General features: G+C 36.3%; 3 protein-coding genes across 3 annotated transcripts; 2 read left to right on the plus strand and 1 right to left on the minus strand.

Annotated features, from left to right (window-relative positions):
- Positions 1-749: 749 nt before the first annotated feature.
- On the minus strand, positions 750-2845 carry LOC122310294. The gene is made up of 5 exons (XM_043124175.1): positions 2470-2845; positions 2278-2372; positions 1784-1964; positions 1281-1390; positions 750-1184 (listed from the first exon to the last, which is right to left on the minus strand). The coding sequence occupies exons 1-5, from the start codon at positions 2843-2845 to the stop codon at positions 750-752; spliced, it is 1197 nt and encodes a 398-aa protein (XP_042980109.1).
- A 13062-nt stretch (positions 2846-15907) lies between these two features.
- Positions 15908-16792, plus strand: LOC122310295. The gene has a single exon (XM_043124176.1). The coding sequence runs from the start codon at positions 15908-15910 to the stop codon at positions 16790-16792; it is 885 nt and encodes a 294-aa protein (XP_042980110.1).
- Positions 16793-16977: 185 nt separating this feature from the next.
- LOC122310296 lies at positions 16978-18462 on the plus strand. The gene has a single exon (XM_043124177.1). It carries the CDS (start codon positions 16978-16980, stop codon positions 18460-18462), a length of 1485 nt encoding a protein of 494 aa, XP_042980111.1.
- The last annotated feature ends 2464 nt before the right edge of the window (positions 18463-20926 follow it).

Here is a 20926-nt window from a genome sequence, read left to right on the forward strand (position 1 = left end):
CCATATGGGGTCATTATCACTAAGCTACTGCTAGACCAAAGAGTGCCACCCAAGGCGGAGGAGTGGTTGACTGAGTAGATGAGCCCCCTAGAGAAATAATAAATTTATTAATTTGTATCCCAAAGGTTTTTGTTATACAATATTATGCTTCTTAATATAGAATCTGAAGTGAAATAAATTCAAGAAGTTATTGAAATTTGATGATCTATAGACAAAATAATTTGAGAAGTTTTTATCCCCTAGACTTTATCGAGCAAGAAAATATTTATTTAATATCTTAATTATAGTCTTAGATGCTTGCTATAACATCAAATTAATATTTAGATTTTATATAAAACTTAATAAACTAGCTTACATACTAGAATGAAAGATATGATTTGTTTTTATTAAGAAAATAAATTCTAAATATTTCATTGCAAAAAAAATAATAGATGAATATATATCTATGAAACATTGTCCTTAGAAATCTGAAATAGATGTCAAGGTTTATTTATTGAATTTTATCTTTGCATGTATATAGCAAATTATTGAAATATGACTTTTAATGAATAGTTACGCTTTTATATGTTTTGTTGAAATTAAGATTAAGATTTGTCAATTTGTTTTAACATAAATGTGTCATAAATTAGAAAAACTGATCCCTTAAGAAAATTTTCTGATTCCCACTGTGTCATTACATAAATGTCTCATAAATTACTTGTCTTTTTTTTTTTTTTTTTTTGAGATGAAATATCATACTTTCATATAAATCAAGGGAAAGGTGGAACAGGATTACAAAGTGGTCGATAGACCAGTTCAATCGAATTCTCAGCTAGTTCTAATGATTCCTTAGCTAGTTCGTGAGCAACCTGATTACCACTTCTCCTAACAAAAACTACCTTCCATTGATTCAAGCTAGAGAGTAACACCTTATTGTCTAACAAAATCATACCCACTCTATCCCATCTTTTAGCTTGGAGGTTGATTCCATTCACAATCTGGAGTGCATCACCTTCTAAGATAATAGAGTTCAAACCTAGTTCCTTTGCCAAGGTAGCTGCATGAAAGGCTCCTAATGCTTCAACCAAGATAGGTTCAGTAATGGTGGAGATAGAAAGCTTTTTAGTGACCAACACAGTGCCCTCATGGTCTCGGGCCACCAGACCAATGCCAATTCTGTTTTGGGGCATATCCACAACAGCATCCTAATTGATTTTGATACAATCTGTTGGAGGAGGAATCCACATAGAGGGATGAATAGAAGCTACCTGAGTTGTAACCACTTTTCTAACTTGAGCTACCTTGAAATCTTCTAGGGACTGAGATGCCTGTTTCAAAACCTGGTTTGGGTGCAAGAAGGACCCCTCAAAGAGTAGCTTGTTTCTTCTTAACCATATGCTCCTAGCAACGACTGAGAACAGGTCGAATAATTTCTGATCACATTGTAAAAAAAGATGCACATATATATATAGCTCTTTGAAATTGACTTCCCTCAAAGAGCTTTTTTGAAAAAATATATGGCCTTGACTCCAAACATCCATAGCAGAATTGCAACTCCATAGAGCATGAGTGGTAGATTCCTCTTCCCTGCAGCAGATAGGACCGATAGGAGAATCCACTATCTTTCTCTTGAACAAATTGAGTATGGTGGGAAGTGATTCAAGACATGCTCACCAGAGGAAAGTCTTAGTGGCATTAGGAACCTACAACTTCCAACATTCAGTCCAATTTCTCTAGTTTTGTATCCCTCTGGATGATTGTCCTCTAAACATTTCAATAGACTCTTTCTGCATATGATAGGCACTTTTGACAGTGAATGAACCATCTTTAGTGCCCAACCATATTAGTTTATCTTTAGCACCCGAAGAGCTGATGGCAATTTTTAGAATCATTGCAGCTGTATCAAAACCAAGAGCATCTGTAATCAGGCCCTTATCCCATTGCTTGGTCTCATTGTTTATCAGTCTTTCCACTTTATCATCTTCCTATAGAATGTGTACTGGAGATTGAACCATGTAACTAGTAGGTTGAGGCAACCACCTGTCCTTCCATATTCTGGTTTTCTGACTATTTCCAATACGCCATAATGAGTCTTTTACAAGTAGTCCTTTTGCAGCACAAAAGGTCCTCCAGATGAAAGATGGTCTATTTCCTATCTTGGCTTGGAAGAAATCATGTTCTGGCTAATATTTCATTTTAAGGACTTGGGCAGCTAGAGAGTTAGGGTATTGAACAAGTCTCCACCCTTGCTTTGCCAATAATGCCAAGTTAAAACTCTCAAAGTCTCTAAAGCCAAACCCTCCTGCAGCTTTCAATCTTCCCATCTGTCTCTAAGACACCCAATGCACCTTTTTTCATTTTGAAGCTGGCCCCACCAAAAATGATGCATGACTCTATTAATCTCACTCAATAAGGACTTAGGTAATTTAAAGACCCCCATGCAATAAGTAGGAAGGGCCTATATCACAACCTTTAGAAGTATTTCCTTACCTGCATGAGAAAGGAACTTATTCTTCCAGTTTCCTACTTTTGCTCTGATTCTGTCAATGATACCCTTGAAAGCAGCATTTTTGGATCTACCTACGAGTGCTGGTAATCCAAGGTACTTTTCATAGCAAGAAGATGATCTAGTACCTGCAAGACTCAAAATGTAATCTTTAGTTGCTGATCTTGTGTTTGGATTGAAGAAAATAGATGTTTTTGTCTTGTTAAGTTTCTGGCCAGAGGCTTCTTCATAGAGTTTTAACAGAATATGGATAGAGGACCACTCCCTTGCATTTGGTCGACAGAAACGCAAGCTATCGTCTGCAAAAAATAAATGGTTGATGCTAAGCTTCCCCCTGCAAATTGGAAACCCATGAATCATTTTGGAAACTTCAGCATGGTTAAGTAAACTGCTTAACACCTTAGCAATCAATATGAATAAGTAGGGAGAGAGGGGATCTCCCTGTCTAATTCCTCTTGATGGACTAAAGCTGCCTTGAGTGTTTCCATTAACAAGAATAGAGTAAGATACAGTAGAGACACATTACATAACTAGATTTATCCATCTGTTGTTGAATCCCATTTTTGCCATGACCTTCCTAAAAAACTCTCATTCCACCCTATCATAGGCCTTGCTCATGTCCAGCTTGATAGCCATGTAGCCTTGCTGCCCTTTGCCTTTAGTAGACATAGAGTGAAGTATTTCAAAAGCTACAATGATATTATCAAGGATCATCCTCCCGGGAATAAAAGCACTTTGTGTAGGGGCAATGATGAGAGGAAGTATTTCCTTCAGTCTATTGGAGAGGACTTTTGAAACCACTTTGTAAATGACATTGCAGAGGGAAATAGGCCTAAATTCCAGAACTGTTTGAGGATTTTTGACTTTTGGTATTAGGACAATGAATGTATTATTAATAGGAGAAATCTCACCACCTCCATTTAAGACTTCCAACATTGCTTTAGTGACATCCTCTCCTACAACTTCCCAATGAGATTGGTAAAACAAAGCAGTGAAATCATCTGGGCCAGGAGCACCCATAGGATTCATTTGAAACAGTGCAGCCTTTACCTCTTCTGCTGTAAATTGTTTAAAGAGATTGGAGTTCATCTCTCTATCCACTCTATGATGGACATGACCCAAGCAAACATCCATACCACTTGGATTTGAGGAGGTAAATAGCTCTTGGAAATATTGAGAGAATAGGGCAGAAATTTCTCCCAAATCAGTAGTTTCATTGCCATCAGCCTTTACAATCTTTTGAATTCCATTATTTTTCCTCCTCTGATTAGCACACCTGTGAAAATACTTAGAGTTTCTGTCACCATCTTTAAGCCATGCCTATTTTTCCCTCTGCTGCCATTTCAAATTCTCTTCCTCAAGAGCTTTGTCAATAACCTTCTTTAGGGCCTTGATAGCTACTGAATTTGAACCAGTGTTTGAGTCTGGCATCTTGGAAAGTTGGTTCATATTAGTTTGAATGTCCCTCCATTTTTTCCAAAGAGTTGAGCTCAACTGTTTTAAAGAATCCTTGCATCTGTTAAGCTTCCTCATGATTGAATTAATCTTAAAACCCTGTTGAGTGTCCTGGCAAGACCAACTAGAATTAATGATGCTGTTGCAGGCTTCAAGAAGGTTCCAGCTTGCCTCAAATATGAAGATCTTCTCTCTTTTAGTCTCTATGAATGGTCCCCACCTTCTTATTCTTCTTGCATTGATCAATAAGGGGCAGTGGTCAGAAGTTTGAGCAACTAGAGCACTGATATTGCATTCACAAAACAGACTAGACCATAGCAAGTTTCCAAGGCCTCGATCCAATCTTTCTTTGGTGAAATGGATTCCCTCTCTATTATTGTACTAGGTGTATTTTGAGCCTTCATAACCTAGGTCACTCAGGCCACACCAGTCCACAACACTTCTGAAGGCTTCCATTTGAAGATATGGTCTGCTGGTTGCTCCTACTTTTTCATGGTGATGTAAGATTTCATTGAAGTCTCCAAAGCATAGCCACGGTTTGTTCTCCTTAGGGCTGATCATTTTCATCAGATTCTAATTGTCCCCTCTTTTTGCTGTTTCAGGAAATCTATAAAAGCCAGTGAGCAATATTTGCTGCATACCCTCCTGTTGAGTTAAGATCATCGAAATATGGTTTTGAGAATAATTCTCTAAACTGAAGTCCATATTGCCTTTCCATATAAAAACTAAACCTCCACTAAGACCTTTGCTATCCACCACAAAATTGCAATCAAAACCCATATTGTTCCTCACCTCCTCCACCCTTTTCCTTCCACACTTTGTTTTCATTAAGAATATGAATTCGGGCCACTTTGTTCTCACTAAGAGGTTTAATTCTCGAGCTGTACGAGGGTTCCCAAGCCCCCTACAGTTCCAACTAAGGCCTATCATTGTTGTTGGTAGGACTGCGTAGCAACCTCTACCAATTCAGTTTTATGACTGTTTACACCTAGGATTTGGTTACCTTTTGATTTCTTCCTTTCTAATGGCAAATCCCGCTGATTCTTCAAACCTCTTTTATTAAACCCCCTGCTTTTTGAGACCGTGTCCATAGGGATAGAGTGGAATACCTCCCTAGCCTTCCTATTCAAGGTGGCCCCTTTCTGCCTGGTCACAACACCAGTACTTATAGGCGCAGCCATATCTGTATTAGACCTATCTTGTTGCAGCTCGCTTTCCATAAATGGTGGTGGTTCAACATCAACAGTAGGCAATATTTCATTTACAGAATATTCTTTACTATCAGTGGACTTTAATAGATTAGAGGGTTGATAGTTGGCAATAATTACCTCCACCATAGGTGCAATCGGGGACTCTGACTTTAAGGAGTTTCCAAAATTAGAATGATCAAACCCCTCCTTAGTTTGGTTCCCCATTTTAGTGCTATTTTCCTTATCAAGACTGTTTGAGTTAGGCAGGTCCTCATAAATGGCCATGACTTCTTCCTCACTTGCATTCTTGCCAGAACTGGTTTCCTTATCCTTATTCCTAGAAGTTTCAGATTGTTGTCTCTGCTTTTGGTTCAGACCACCAGAAGTACCACCGTATTGTCTAGCATCAAAAATCTTAGAGTTCGTTGGTTGCACCCGAAGCCAAGGACCAAATTGCAAAGGCTTGGTATCAAGGCCTTGTGTAGGACCCCGCTGTTGGATGCAGTTTTTACATTTAAGGGCAATAATACCACACTGAAAGCAGAACTCCTAAAGTCTTTCATACTTATGGAGATCTAGTGTTTACAGTTATTCAGTTCCACCCATTTTCCACATAAAAGTGGTTTATGTAAGTCCACTACAACTCTTATTCGCATACATTTCCCCCATGCAACTCCATCAGAGTCAGCATCCACTCTAATGACATGGCCAACCGAGGAACCCAAGTGCATACCCACTTCGTCTGTCATTGCCCCCCATGGCAATCCGTGTAGTTGGGCCCAAAATGGTTCAAATTGAAAACTTATGGAATTTAAAGAATCATCTTCATTTATTTCAAGAAAGGACACCAGATTCCTGTCGAAGAACCATGGACACCCCCTAGCACTTTTTCTTTATCACCCAGAAGCTAAAATTCGATTAGGAATTTATGTTCTCCTAGTTCTTTGAACTTTACCCATCCCTCCAATCTCCATACTTGCGACATTGTTGTTCTGAATGCTTCGCTATTTATCCCTTTCCCAGTTGAGACTCCCCGAACAATGCAATATGTTTTACGTAAGAGATCCTTAGTAGACCTAGCAGAAGGGACTTTTAGAACTTCACTTTCTATAGTAGACAGGTTCAATCTTTCCCATCTCTTCGCAAGGTCTTCTTCCTCCATCATGCATTGGAAACAGTAAGCGTCAGAAAAAAGGACAACCAGGCTCTCGGAAAAGAGATAAACCACCCTGCACCGGCAAGGGGACTAAAACCTTACTCTATCTTATACTCTAATGAGAGAGAGAGAGAGAGAGAGAGAGAGAGAAGGACCCAGTCAATTATTTTCCATAAATTACTTGTCTTATCATTACTACTGTTTATAAGTTTTCTTTATAAATATGTAATCGTACTTAATGGTGATCACGCGCGTGCGGAAGAAATGTGAATGTGGAAGTACGAATTAGTTTAGTAGTGGTATATATATAATTAGCGACTAATGTTAGTAGAGATCGAAGTGGGACTTCTCTAAATACAAGGGTTTTTCCATAAGTTTCTTGGGTGCGTAGATTAATTTACTACCTATATCAAACATTCACAACGTCTATCCCCTCATTAACGTTATTAAATCTTAATTATATGGTTTTGCTGAAAATTCAGCTTCTGATCTCTAAAGTTTGACAAAGGATTTGTTTTTTAAAGAGTTAGGGCCACATGTCCAAGAGTGACCTCTCCCAAATTTTATTAATAGACCCTCACTTATGGCAGGGGAATACCATGGTTACATTTGAAGCATCTGGGAGTTTGCATAAAAAACCAAAACCAAGAATGCAAAAGAAAAGGACCAACCTAACCGAAAAAACAAAAACTGGAAATAAAAGCAGACCTCTAAACATGTCGGACAAAGACCAACTCTAAACAACTCTCAAGTTAGGCAAACCACACCGATCCATATGCAAAATTCCTTTAAGCATATGAGGAGTATTTCCTTGTGTAAACTCTTCAGAACTTCCACTGCTACCTAGTCTCGCAAGCCAATCTTCCATAGAATTTCCTTCTCTAAAAACACGTTGATACCGCACATTCATCCCACTAAGAAGACATTTGATTTCTTCCCAAAATTCCTCCAAATACCAAACATTACATCGACCTTCTTTTGGCTAGTTAACAATCAAGAGCGAATCCAACTCAAGGACAATATTATTAATACCATATAACTTACAATGTCTCAAACCAAGAAGAAGTGCCATCAATTTAGCATGATTATTAGAACCAATACCAGTATATGCAGCAAACACAAACTGAGTAATGTCCTCATGATTACGTAACACGCCTTCTGCACCAGATTCACTTGGATTATTAAGACTGTTACCATCCACATTTAATTTAAACCATCTCCAATTTGGCTTATGCCAAGAAATTGCATGCACCTATTTTGGACGAGCTTGAGTAATCGGCAACCGCAACTCTTGTAAAATAGAAATATCTCGTTTATTCCATCGTTCAGAAACTCTTAATCTACTACCAACCCAACCAATCCAGTATTTAACTGACCTCCATAAAGCATCAAAATGCTCCCGACGACCTTCCATTCGAGCAGAGCACCATGACCACAAACTCCAAGTTAAAATCATCGGAAGCAAACCGACCAGATTACCGACCTATGAGGATATTTTTGTTCTTCTAAACCATGCTTCCACTGTCTGAAACCAAGATCGATTAGACACATATGGTATACCCAGAAAATTAGAGCAAGTCTTCCATAGTTTCGAAGCAATTCTACCCCCATATAAAACATGATTTAAGTCTTCAAAAGCACCTTCTTCGCAACACTCACGTTTGGAAACCATCGGAATATCAAGGTGCCTTATATGGTCATCTACGCTCAAACTATGTGAAAAAGATTTCCACATTGCAATAGAGAATTTCTTTGGCAAAGCCGAATGCCATATCCATTCCAACCATTGTTGTTTTGGAGCAACTACACTAACTAAATACCAAGCATTAGAGGAAGTAAATCTGCCATCCAAGTTTCCAACCAAATTAAAATATCATAACCATTTTTAGTTCTCCCTGTCTTAATTCAATTAATTAATAGAGACAAAGGATTAATTAAATTAATCCTCCAACAATGGCATAGAGATTCATAGAGACATCTCTTTAGAATATTTGAAAATGTCTGGAAGAATATTTAGAAGAAAAATTTAAAAAAAATAAAAACTTTTCTTTAAGAGACTCAGAATGGAGGATTGTATGCTTGCCTACCTCAAAGAAAAAGAAATTGTCAAAGGGATTAACAAGCTTTTTCAAACCAGCTAGCCGATACAAGAATTCATGTCATGAATACACATGGTTCTTTAAATGTCTAGGACTAGTATGAGTTTCCTAGATAGACATTTTCATTATTTGAACTTGATCACGATGTAAGAGCATTTTCAATGGATGATGTAAAATATAGTTATATGTAAAATATGAAGAAATTTGTTTAAAAATGAGCTGCAATGGATGTTGTATTGATAATAATAAATTTGCAGAAAAACTCTATCATTCTATATGCAGTCAACAGCCAAAAGAGGACTACTATATACAAGTTTACAAGAGTAAATCAAAGTCCCGAATTGCAGGAAGATAAAAAATATCTCAACTAATTCCCATAATTGAAGGGATTACAAATCACCTAAATATATACAGGAAAGAATATCTCTAAATTTCTAAAATTAAGCTAATATAATCTTAACACTCCCTCTCAAGTTGGAGCACGTATATCTAGCATGTTCAACTTGATTCTTAATTCCTTAAACACATTTCCTCCAAGAGCCTTTGTAAAAATATTTGCTAGCTGCAAATGAGATGGAACAAATTCAGGGATAATCTGGCCATCTTGTATATTTTCTCTTATAACATGACAATCAAGTTCTATATGTTTGGTGCACTCATGATATACTGGGTTTGTTGCTATATAGAGGGTAGCTTGATTATCACATAACAACCTTTCTGGTCCTGTAGAAACTTGTATATCATTGAGCAAAAATCTGAGCTAAGTTAGCTCACAAGTTGCCGCTACCATGGGCCTGTATTAAGCTTTTGAGGATGATCTTGAAGCTATTTTCTGCTTCTTTGCTTTCCATGAAATCAACGAATTCCCTAAGAATACACAATAACCTGTAGTTGATCTTCTTGTCATAGGGCAGTTTGCCCAATTAGCATCACAATCGGCCTTTAAGGCGAAGGAATTGCATGAGGAGAACAACAAGCCTAGACCAGGACTACCTTTCAAATATTTGATAATGCAAAGAGTAGCATCCCAGTGAGGCTTTCTCGAAGCATACATAAATTGACTTAAAATATTAACCAAGTACATAAAGTCTAGTTTTGTAATTGTAAGGTAGATTAGTTGTCCAACTAACCTCTTGTAGCAAGCTGGATCATGCAGCATATCACCTTGATAATCTGTGAACTTCAAATTCATTTCCATGGGAGAATTTGATGGTTGAGCACACAAGTATCCAACATTAGCTATGATCTCTAAAGTATATTTTCGTTGAGAGATAACAATACCTACTTTGGACCTTGCAACTTCCAACCCAAGGAAATACTTAAAGAGACCAAGATCTTTAATATGAAATTGTACATTCATGAAGAAAGTGTTCTAGACTTTGTATAGCAGTTGCATCATTTCTAGTTATCACTATGTCATCTACATAGATAAGCACCATAGTTGTAGATGAGCATTTAGTCTTCACAAATAAATAATAATTTGCATGTGATTTAACAAAGCCAGCCCTTTTGATAGCATGAGAGAATTTTGGAAACCAATTTCGAGGAGCTTGTTTAAGCCCATAAAGGGACTTATGCAATCAACATACAAGTTTCTCCCCCTCTCGACAAAGACCAGGTGGTGGAGTCATGTACACCTCTTCCTCTAAATCACCATGAAGGAAGGCATTGGTCATATCCATTTGATATAATGGCCAATGTCTTGCAGCAACAACAACAAGAACACATTGAACAGTAGTTAATTTGGCAATAGGAGAAAAGTTTTTAGTGTAATCCAAGCCTTCTTGTTGAGAAAATCTTTTAGCAACTAATCGAGCTTTGTAGCATTCAATTGTGCCATTGAAATTATATTTGATACGATAGACCCATTTGCTACCAATGGGTTGATGACCAGCAGGCAAGGAAACCAAAGACCAGGTCTTTTGGGTAGTGAGAGCATCAAGTTCTCATTGCATTGCTTCTTGCCATTTGGGATCTAAGGTAGCTTGAGTATAGGAGGTGGGTTCTAGGACACTTGAAATGGTATGAACAAAATTTTTATGAGCAAAAGACAAAGTATCATAGGAAATATATGTACTTAAACAATACTCAGTACCTGACTTAATCAAAGATGCTTGTTTTGAAGCTGTAGTTGATGGCATTGTGCTAACTTGTTCACAATGAAAATCTTGAAGGAGAATGGAGGGTTGTCTGACACATTCACTTCTACGAAGAGGAGGTGCAGTAAGGAATATAGAGGAAGAAGGAGTATAGCTGGATGATGTAGGAGTGGTCTCGGATGATGAAGAAATAGTAGGAGGGGCAAGTGGAGGTGAATCAGTGATAGATTTAGAGATCTCATGTTGGGAAACAATGTTTTCTAGTGGTTTTTCTGGAGCAAGAAAAGGAAAAATGAATTCATGAAAAATGGCATCACGTCTTGAAAAAATAAAACACCACGAGGTATTGTAAATATTAAAAAAATATGAGAACATTGTAAATTAGTTAGAGAGAATATTTAAAATAAAAAAATAATATTTAAATAATATAAATAATAAATTAATTAATTAATGTATGATATATTATAAAAATTAATATATAAAATAGAAAAAATAAATTTTAACGATTTATTTTAAAAAATAAAATAGAGAATCGAGTGCTCAATTATGACTTTGAATGGTAAAAAGGGAATTGGATTGCCTCAGAGGCCGGCCTACATTAAAAATGTCTGGAAGACTAATCAGAAGAAAAAAAAAATTAAAAAAAAAAAATTCTTGAAGATCAGACTCAGATTGAAGGATTGCATGCCTGCCTAGAGCATCCTCAGCAGATTATTTAAATATAAAAATAAAGTCTCATTTAATTATTAGAGTTGAAAAACTACTTGCAATGAATTATACAAACTCAAATTAATTGGTTTTGAGTTTCAGTATATGCAAAAGTAAAATCAAATTTATTTGTTATTGTTTAAGGAGTAAATATTTATTTTATTACTTCATATTACTCATAAATATTAATTTAATTAGAATATGGTTATTAATAAAGAAAATAATAAAATTTGATGAAATAAAATAAATTAATAATTAAAAAATTAAATATTTTTTAATTATTAATTACTTAATATTATATAATAAATAAATAGATAATTTAATATTAACGATTTGATGTAAATAGTCAAAATTTAAATTTATTTTATATTATTTTATTATTATATAATAAAAAATAATTATTTTAATGTAAAAATTTATGTAAATGAAATAGTCAAAAATTAAATTTATTTTATATTAATAAAAAATGCCTTTTAATTTTGTATATTTCATTAAAAATGATCTCAGACAAAAAGAAATTGTAAATGGTTAACAAATTTTTTCAAGCCAGCTGGTACCGAATTCATGTCATGTCAGTATTCAAATAAATGTCTACGATTAGTATGAGTTTCCGATAAGACATGTTAATTATTCAAACTTAATTACTTTGTCGCTCTCCGAGGTAGCAGCTGACTAGCTGGCTGTTTCAAAGGCACGTTCTTGACTTTTAAGGCCAGTTTATTAACAGTATGCAGCAGAGCACGTGCCTGGCTAATTTCCGCGAGTTAGCATTAAGAATACGGGAAACTTGTGGATTAAAATACGTAAAAAATAATAAAAAAACTTAGTAAAAAAATATAAAAAAATTATAAATAGTAATAAAAAATAAAATAATAATAATATTGAAAAAAAATTGTAAATAATAATAAAAAGTACGTGATTAATCACTATAAGAAAAATGACTATTTGCGGCTATTTTTAGTTCCGGCGATAGAATTATGGTCGCAAAAAGTCCATTTTTAAACTTTGGTAAAATTTTAGTGTCAATAATAAAAGTAGCCGCAAAAAACACTTATTTCCGGCTATTTTTGTTCGCCGGAAATAATATTGCCGGAAAAAACCCATTCCTGTAAAGCAATATTGTCATAACAAGTGTCCGCCGTTATTATCAATTTGTTAAGGCGATTTTTTGTATTATTAAGGCGACTTAAATAGAGTTTCTACACTTTACCCCTCGCGCCCATAATTTTCTCACGATTCAGACATTTTCCCTCTCTTTCTCTCTCTCTCTCTCTGTCTGTCTGTCTACACGGGGGTTTTGGTTCTCGGTAGCGGCGCAGTCTTCTCGCCGTTGTCTCGCCACCGTCATCGCGCCGTCGTCTCGTCGCCGTCTTCTCGCCGGTGAGTTTCTTTTATGCTCCATCACTCTCTCTCGCTCTCTATCTCTCTGTGTCTCTCTCTGTAACTGATTCGTTTCTGAACGAAAACAATCGGTCGTATCGCTTGTAATTTTGGGGTTGATAGATGTATCTAGTTTAGTTGTTTTACATTGTGGTCTTTGATTTTAAAATGTACCTCTCGTGATTTACACTTATGGATTGTATAGTTTGCTTATAAAAGGGGAAAAAATGGAAAAAGATGAAATTTTTGGCTACTGGTTCTGCTTAAGCACGATTTTCCTGCAACTATGGTGCTTCATTCCTACAAATACACATGTAAATGCATATACAAAAACTCTGTAATTGTTGCTGCCATTTCGGGGAGGTAAAAGTTTGAAAAAAAAAATACTTGCGGTTTATAATGAAAAGAAGGAGTGGTAAATGGGATCCACATTGTTGCTGAGTGATAAGTTTTGTAGTTTATAATCATTTTAAGGGACTCCAATGCTCACATTGATTAGTTCTTTTGAATTATAAATTCATATGTGACTTGAGCTTTCCTTGGATAGTTACAGGACAAAACTTAATTTTCTCTCTTGTGAAGTGATGGAAAGCTAGACACAGAAAATTGGAACTAGAAACTTGATTTATTTTTGCTAGGTGATAGTTGATTACCATGGGGCAATAATTGCAACTACCATGTATCATGCCTTATATCCATCAAAATAGATACCATAAAGACTGCATGTGTAAGTTTTGCAATCCAATTTTAAAAGAAGATGGGGCTTCAAAAGCTAAAAAAAATGAACTTCTCCATGGTGTATAAATCATGAATTGGAGAGCTAAGTGGAACTTCCCAGAAGCCTATCCAAAACAAAACAAAAAATGATGGCTTATCTAATAAATAATAAATATATTACTGATTTTTACTTATAAAATAAATAAATAAATTACTCCACCAGACCTCCATAGTTGAGACAAACTTAAAGTCAATACTAAAACTAGAAAAAGGAACTGGAAGTGAAGATATTCAAACAGAGTCTACCAACATTTTATAATAATCATGTCAAGTAAGGTAGGATTTTACACTTCCATTCTGATAGGATTGAATCTTGTTAAATGTGTTTAGAAAAAGAACTATTTGATCTTTGTGGAAGTCTGTAGAAGTTCAATAGCATTGTTTGAAACGATTGTAAACTATTAATGAGAGAGAGAGAGAGAGGGAGGGAGAGATAGAGTGTGCATCTAACGTGCATATACAAAAATATGTGTCATCAATTAATATAATTAATGATAATAAAAACTTAAATTCAAAGTAGCATGAATATAGTCCAGATTATTAGTTAATAATATAACTTGTAGAGTTCGGAAACTGGAGGCATGCTACTTCAAATATAGATATACAAACACGACGACTATATTCTATTATTTTCTATTGAGGTACAAAGGAAGATGTGAACAAAAAAAATAAAAACTTACAGGATAATCTCATCTAACGCTAGAATTTAAGCATTTAATACAGAAAATAAATTGGCCAGAACCAAACATCTTTATAGATTACAAATTGCCTCCTCATAAAGAAATACCAACAAACCAAATTTATAGCTATAAAGGAAAAATATATTAATTAGACATTAATAGTTGACATTAGAAACTATGATTTTATATATATATTGAAGTAAATACAGCCTAGCTATCTATTAATATCCCATAGCTAGAAATCTGCTTTTGACTTATAAAACCCTAAAGTTATAGGCAAGGGTACTCTAATCTCAATCCTATCTTGTCCCACATGATCTTTGTTTCTTTTACTGAAATGAGGAGTCACTAACTTCCAAGAGGATCAAAGTTCGATCGGATCATCATGTCTATGGCCTTATAATTAATTCTGGAGCCTTTCTACCACATATATGTTCTGTTTTCAGATTTGAATGTATTCGGTGAGTCAGTAATGCAGCCTATGATTTTATTGAAGTAATAAATTAATTAGACATTAATAATAGTTGACATTAGAGACTATGATTTGAATTGAAGTACATAAGCCTAGCTAATATCCCCTAGAAATCTGCTTTTGACTGATAAAACCCTAAAGTTGTAGGCAAGAGTACACTAATCTCAATCCTATCTTGTCCCACATGATCTTTGTTTCTTTTTCTGAAATTACAAGTCACTAACTTCCAATAGAATAAAAATTTGAAAGGATCATCATGTCTACGTTCTTATAATTAATTCTGGAACCTTTCTACCACATATATGTTCTGTTTTTAGATTTTTATGTATTTATGGACAGAAAAATATATGGTCATGAGATACCCAAATTTATATATGCCATTGTTGGATCGTCATATATTGTATCATACGATTAAGCTACACATGCATTTGTCACGCCCATCGATCTACCCGCGTATATGCATGTCATCATGTGGGTGCTTGTCCTATTGTTTACCACACTACCCAAGTTTCTCACCACTTTGAGATTGATTTGATCAGTTGAATTATCCAATATTGTATATGAAAAAGAGAAGTGGTGGACTGAGCCGGAGGTCTTTTTATTTCTTTTATCAAGAAAAGTATGGTAAACTAGATATTGGAATAATTCCATGGGGACACTAGCCAGGCAAATTCACCTAATTCTACTGAATTTGTTCTATGTGCAGTCAGGAATAATATGGACTAATAATAATAATAATATTTTGAATGGGTATCAGCTTATACTTATTCAACTACTAAATAAAAATGAGTTTAGCTTTTAAGCCTTTTATCTAGATATTATTTTTGCCATGAAGTTCAGATCCTTTTGTTCTTTTCTGCTTGTGGAAGTCTTTAGTCTCTTCAATCATCTTCCATTTCTTATATCCTTGATTATACAGTTGATTTTGTTCTCCTTTAATACACACTTTTGGTCACAAAAAGTGTAATTTCTGGTGTGAATATGGTTTTATTATTATCAATTAAACATAATTTTCTGCTTTGAATTTATATAATCTTCTTCTAAATTGGACTTTGTAAATCATTTGGGCATCCTTTCTGAAAATCATATGCTGTTTAATTTAGTCTTCTCAAAATCATCTTGTAAAAAGTGACTGCTGGCACTAGATAAAGTAATTGAATCTTGACTATATATTCATGCATGGAAAACCCATTTATCTAATATTTTATGTATGCACATGGACCAACTTACTATATATTCAGATTAATATTTTATTTCCCTTTCTCAGTAATATGTTTCAACAATACTACTTGCCATGTTGGATTTTTTTGAAATGAAGTTTACTCTGATCAGAATCCAACAGTCACAAAAAATCGTGCTGCATTTATTCCTTATTAAACAACTCTTGCACCTCTACTTATTTCTAGATGGACAAGAGTTGGATGCAAATCACTGATAGATTTGGATCTAGGGAATATGCTAAAGGAGTGAAGGAGTTCCTTACCTTGGCCCAAACTTATGCTACAAGTGAGGAAATTCGTTGCCCATGTGTCAGATGTTCAAATAATTACTTCCTAACAATAACCCAGGTAGAGAGACACTTGTTTATTAAAGGTATTGACAAGAATTACACGACGTGGATTTTTCATGGTGAAGAAGAAGATTTAATCATAAGTGATGATGATAATGTGCATGATCCTGATGAAGAGGATGAATTCATTGATGATGTTGATGTTATGTTACGAGATATTCGGGCTGCCGGATTTCCTGATGTTCCCATAAGCGATTCATTCCATGCTGCGGGTTCCACATCGGTCGATACCTTTTCATCTCGGACTTTTGACCAGCTGTTGGCTGATTCCCGGCGTCCTCTTTATGAAGGTTGTACAAAGTATTCTAAACTATCATTCACTGTCAAGTTGCTGCACATTAAAACACTTGGTGGTTGGAGTGTAAAGTCTTTCGACATGCTTTTACACTTGTTGAAGTCGGGTTTTCCCAATGCCCTTTTGCCAAACTCATATCAAGAATCACGTAACTTGGAAAAAGGGCTGGGCTTTACTTACACCAAGATACATGTTTGTCCGAATGACTGCATTCTTTATTGGAGGGAAAATGTGGATAAAGATGAATGCTCGAAATGTAAACTTTCAAGGTGGAAATTCAGCAACACTAAGAAGAGGCGAATTCCTCAAAAGGTTTTAAGACATTTTCCGTTGAAGCCAAGATTGCAGAGATTTTTTATGTCACAAAAAACATCAGTTGATATGAGGTGGCACAAGGATCAGCGTGTCATGCAGCAGATATTCTAAGTCATCCTACTGACTCTGAGGTGTGGACGACATTTGATCAAAAGCATGCTTGGTTCGCAGAAGATCCAAGAAATGTCAGGCTTGGTTTAGCTAGCGATGGTTTCAACCCATTTAATAATTTGGCTAAGCCTTATAGCGTATGGCCAGTGATTCTTGTCCCTTACAACTTACCTCCGTGGTTGTGCATGAAGGATCCATTTTTTATCACTTCACTCTTGATTCCTGGACCAAGATCACCAGGAAATGAAATCGATGTTTATCTTCAACCTTTGATAGATGAATTGATTGATCTATGGGATAATGGTGTTGATACATATGATGCAAAGGCCAAAGAGACTTTCAGATTGCATGCAGCATTGCTATGGACAATCAAAGACTTTCCTGCTTATGGAAACCTCTCCGGGTGGAGTACTAAGGGGAAGATGGCATGTCCATCGTGCAAGGAAGAAACAGATTCGATGTGGTTGACATATAGCCGAAAGCATTGTTACATGGGTCATCGCCGATTCTTGCCACCGGGCCACATCTGGAGAAAGAAAAAGACTATTTTTAATGGCAGTGCAGAGCATCGTGACCCACCTACAATTTATTCAGGAGAAGATGTACTCATTCAACTCCAAAATATTCCTGATGCAAATTTTGGCAAATCCATAAAGAAAAGAAAGCGTACCACAGAGGAGTTCAATTGGACCAAGAAAAGTATCTTCTTTCAATTGCCATATTGGTCAACTATAAAGATTAGACATAATCTAGATGTAATGCACATTGAGAAGAACATATGTGACAACATCTTAGGAACTTTGATGAATATCTCTGGCAAAACTAAAGATCATCCTAATGCACGTCGTGACCTTTCCACTCTCAATATAAGAGAGGAGTTACACCTTATTCAGGATGGACAACGCATTAGTATGCCACAAGCATGTTATACGTTGTATGGAGCTGAGCGGACTGGTTTTTGTAATTGGTTGCATGGTGTGAAATTCCCGGATGGCTTCGCTTCAAACATTGCCAGATGTGTTAGTGTAAGTGACTGCAAAATCTCGGGGATGAAAAGTCATGATTGCCATATTTTCATGCAAAGATTACTTCCTGTTGCAATTTCTGGATACTTACGCCAAGATGTACGGTTGGCACTAACTGAGCTAAGCACTTTCTTCAAAGAATTGTGTGCTAGAACATGTAAGAAGGAAGTCTTAGAGCGGCTTCAGACTGATATCGTCGTTATTCTTTGCAAGCTTGAGATGATTTTTCCGCCTACCTTTTTCGACATAATGGTGCACTTAGCCTATCACTTGCCACGTGAGGCTCTGCTTGCAGGGCCAGTTCAATATAGGTGGATGTATCCTTTCGAGAGATATCTCGGAAAATTCAAGAGATATGTTAAGAATAAGGCCTACCCAGAAGGTTCAATAGCTGAGGCCTATATCCATGTTGAATGCTTGAATTTTTGTTCCATGTACCTCCATGATGTTGAAACTAGATTCAATCCTCCTGAACGTAACGTCGACGAAGGAGAAGAGGGTGTACGAGAGGGACTATCTGTTTTTTCCGCAAAGGTGCGACCCATGGGTTTTGCATCACGTCACCAATTAGACGATGATGCTTTTATAAAAGCCAGATGGTATGTTCTTAATAACTGCACAGAGATTGGAGAATACCTAAAGTAAGTAACCAAACTAGTTACCAACTTAGACTCTTTCCATTCTCAATATACTAATTTATGTTGCATACCCTACATATACTTATTAACCGTTGGATGGGCTTTTGTCTAGTGAGCACTAAATGCAAGTGAGTGAAGAGTATCCCAATAATGCCGATAGTATGCATGCTGCAAAATTTCCAGACTGGTTCAAGTCACAAGTATGCAAACTCGTTTGGAAGTTCAGCCTTATTTGCTTTGGCCACATATGTTTGTTTAATGCGAAAACATGTATTGTTTATACTTTATTTAATTCCTTATTTGAACTTGTGATAGATTCAAGCTAGGCGTGCTGATAATCCCGAAGAAGTTTCGGATGATCTATATGCCTTAGCATGTGGTCCTGACCCTTGGGGTGCGTCCTATTCTGGTTGCATAACCAACGGTATAAGATTTCACACAAAAAAACGGGAAGAACATCGTCGCACCCAAAACTCCGGTGTCATGGTCATTAGTGAACAACCAGGATCTGAAAAACTTGAGTTCTTTGGTAGACTAATAGACATATTGGAATTCCGTTACATGGGTTGGCGTCGTGTTTACTTATTCAAATGTGAATGGTTTGACATCTCTGATTCCAAACGAGGGATACGTATGGAACCACATCTTACTAGTGTGAATATGTCGCGGACAGCTTATAAGGATGATCCATTTGTTTTGGCGTCCCAAGCATCACAGGTATTTTACCTAAAAAATCGCAGCATCCGTGGGGAATGGTATGTAGTCCAAAAGGTCATACACAGAAATGTCTATGACCTTCCACGATCATCCCTTATTGAAGATGACGAATCTGATTCTAGTGATGTTGATGCATACCAAGAGGATAATTCTGGTGATGCTTACGTGAGTGTCCATGCTGATGACATCCCACTGCAAATAGACATGCACAGGCCGAATGTTGAATCGGAGCAGGTTGATGTTGACACATTGGTAATGCAAAGGTCTAATTGGGACCACTTTGAGCAAGGTTTTATCAATGACGAAACTAGCGAAGACAATTCAGATCACAGCGCCGAACTAGAGGGTAGCATAGAAGAAGATAGTATCTCAACGGAGGATGAGATGAACTAGCGAATTGTGTGCTGGTAATAACCTCGTGATTCCACATAACCCATTGTGTTTACTTCAATCTGATATCATTTCGCCACTAATAATGCTCTTGTCTTTTCCATCGTTTCTTATCTAATGCAGGAGTTATTACCAGGTTGATTGCAGCGTGGCAATATCTTATTGTATTGATGTTTGAATGCCCTTGATTCTTCAAGTGATACTTCAAGAATAGCAGTTATTCCATTGAATGGATGTGTTGCACCCTTTATGTATTTCTATTGAATAGAAGACTTTTATGCCTTTAGTATCAATTTTGTGTGTTGTGCTTGACAATATATTAGTTTGTTATTTTTCAAAGAATTTGACAAAGTTTATTCGTATATTAAGTTCAAATAACAACTGAAGAATCCCCACCCCCCTTTATGCCCATAATTTGACACTTGTTTATTGGTATGGTTGTATATACTTAGTGTGATTGCAGGGATACTCTATTGGTTGCCTTCGCCTTGGATATGCCGGTCACTGGAAGAGGTAGAGGTCGATCACGTGGAGTGAGGGGTGGTCGAGGGCGAGGTAGATCTCAAAGAAGAGAAGAAGTTCAGGATACAGTACCCATTCCTGCCCTTACTGCCCAAGATGATGCATTCTCAAGCTCAGATGACTCAACTGAGCCACCTGAGAATTAAGGATGGTGAGACTGCACCTTGTTGTGAAAATGCTACTCATTTTACTACAAGGGTTACATGGTTGGTCAAGCACCATATGGACTTGAGTCATGCTAGCTGGCATGCCGTTCCAGCTAATGAGAAGGAAGAATTGGTAACACGCGTTCAGGTTAGCTTGATTTGAAATTTCATACATTTTCAAATAGAGTATGAGGAAATCCCAACGTAATTAATATTAAGTTCAAGCACTAATTATAATTAATATGTTTGGTGTTTGTCCCTAGGCTGACTTCATCCTCGATTGGACCAAGAAGAATCACCGTGATACGGTTACGAAGACACTTCGGAAGCGGTTTAATCATATTCGTTATGATTTACATAGAACCTACAAGAAATATGAGAGTAATGAACAAGCACTTACGAATGTGCCACCGTTGGTGACACCAACCATCTGGGTGAAGTTATGCGCTCGATATGCAAGCGAGGAGTATAAGGTAAGTTGGAAGTCAAACATTGAATTAACGTTGCTTTGTGAAGAATATTTTTTACGCACTGTTTGATACATGTTAAGCTTGACACGTGTGATTGCTTTCATGTATATCATAATTCGTGTGAGTGCAGCGAATGTCTGAACGGAATAAAGGTAATAGAGAGAAGCAAGAAAACAATCACACGGCTGGACGAAGGTCCTTTGTACGCCTAATGGAGATGAGGGTA

The sequence above is a fragment of the Carya illinoinensis genome, chromosome 5 (assembly GCF_018687715.1).
Source record: "Carya illinoinensis cultivar Pawnee chromosome 5, C.illinoinensisPawnee_v1, whole genome shotgun sequence".
Lineage (NCBI taxonomy): Eukaryota > Viridiplantae > Streptophyta > Magnoliopsida > Fagales > Juglandaceae > Carya > Carya illinoinensis.

Excerpts from the sequence above, each read along its gene's own strand:
- LOC122310294 (XM_043124175.1), bottom strand. The coding sequence starts at position 2,845 with ATGATTCATGGGTTTCCAATTTGCAGGGGGAAGCTTAGCATCAACCAT. Across the intron at positions 1,965-2,277 it reads AGATTGAAAGCTGCAGGAGG|GAAGATGATAAAGTGGAAAG; the intron begins GTTTGGCTTTAG and ends CACATTCTATAG. Across the intron at positions 1,391-1,783 it reads TGGTTCATTCACTGTCAAAA|TCGTTGCTAGGAGCATATGG; the intron begins GTGCCTATCATA and ends ACCTGTTCTCAG.
- LOC122310295 (XM_043124176.1), top strand. The coding sequence starts at position 15,908 with ATGGACAAGAGTTGGATGCAAATCACTGATAGATTTGGATCTAGGGAA.
- LOC122310296 (XM_043124177.1), top strand. The coding sequence starts at position 16,978 with ATGAAGGATCCATTTTTTATCACTTCACTCTTGATTCCTGGACCAAGA.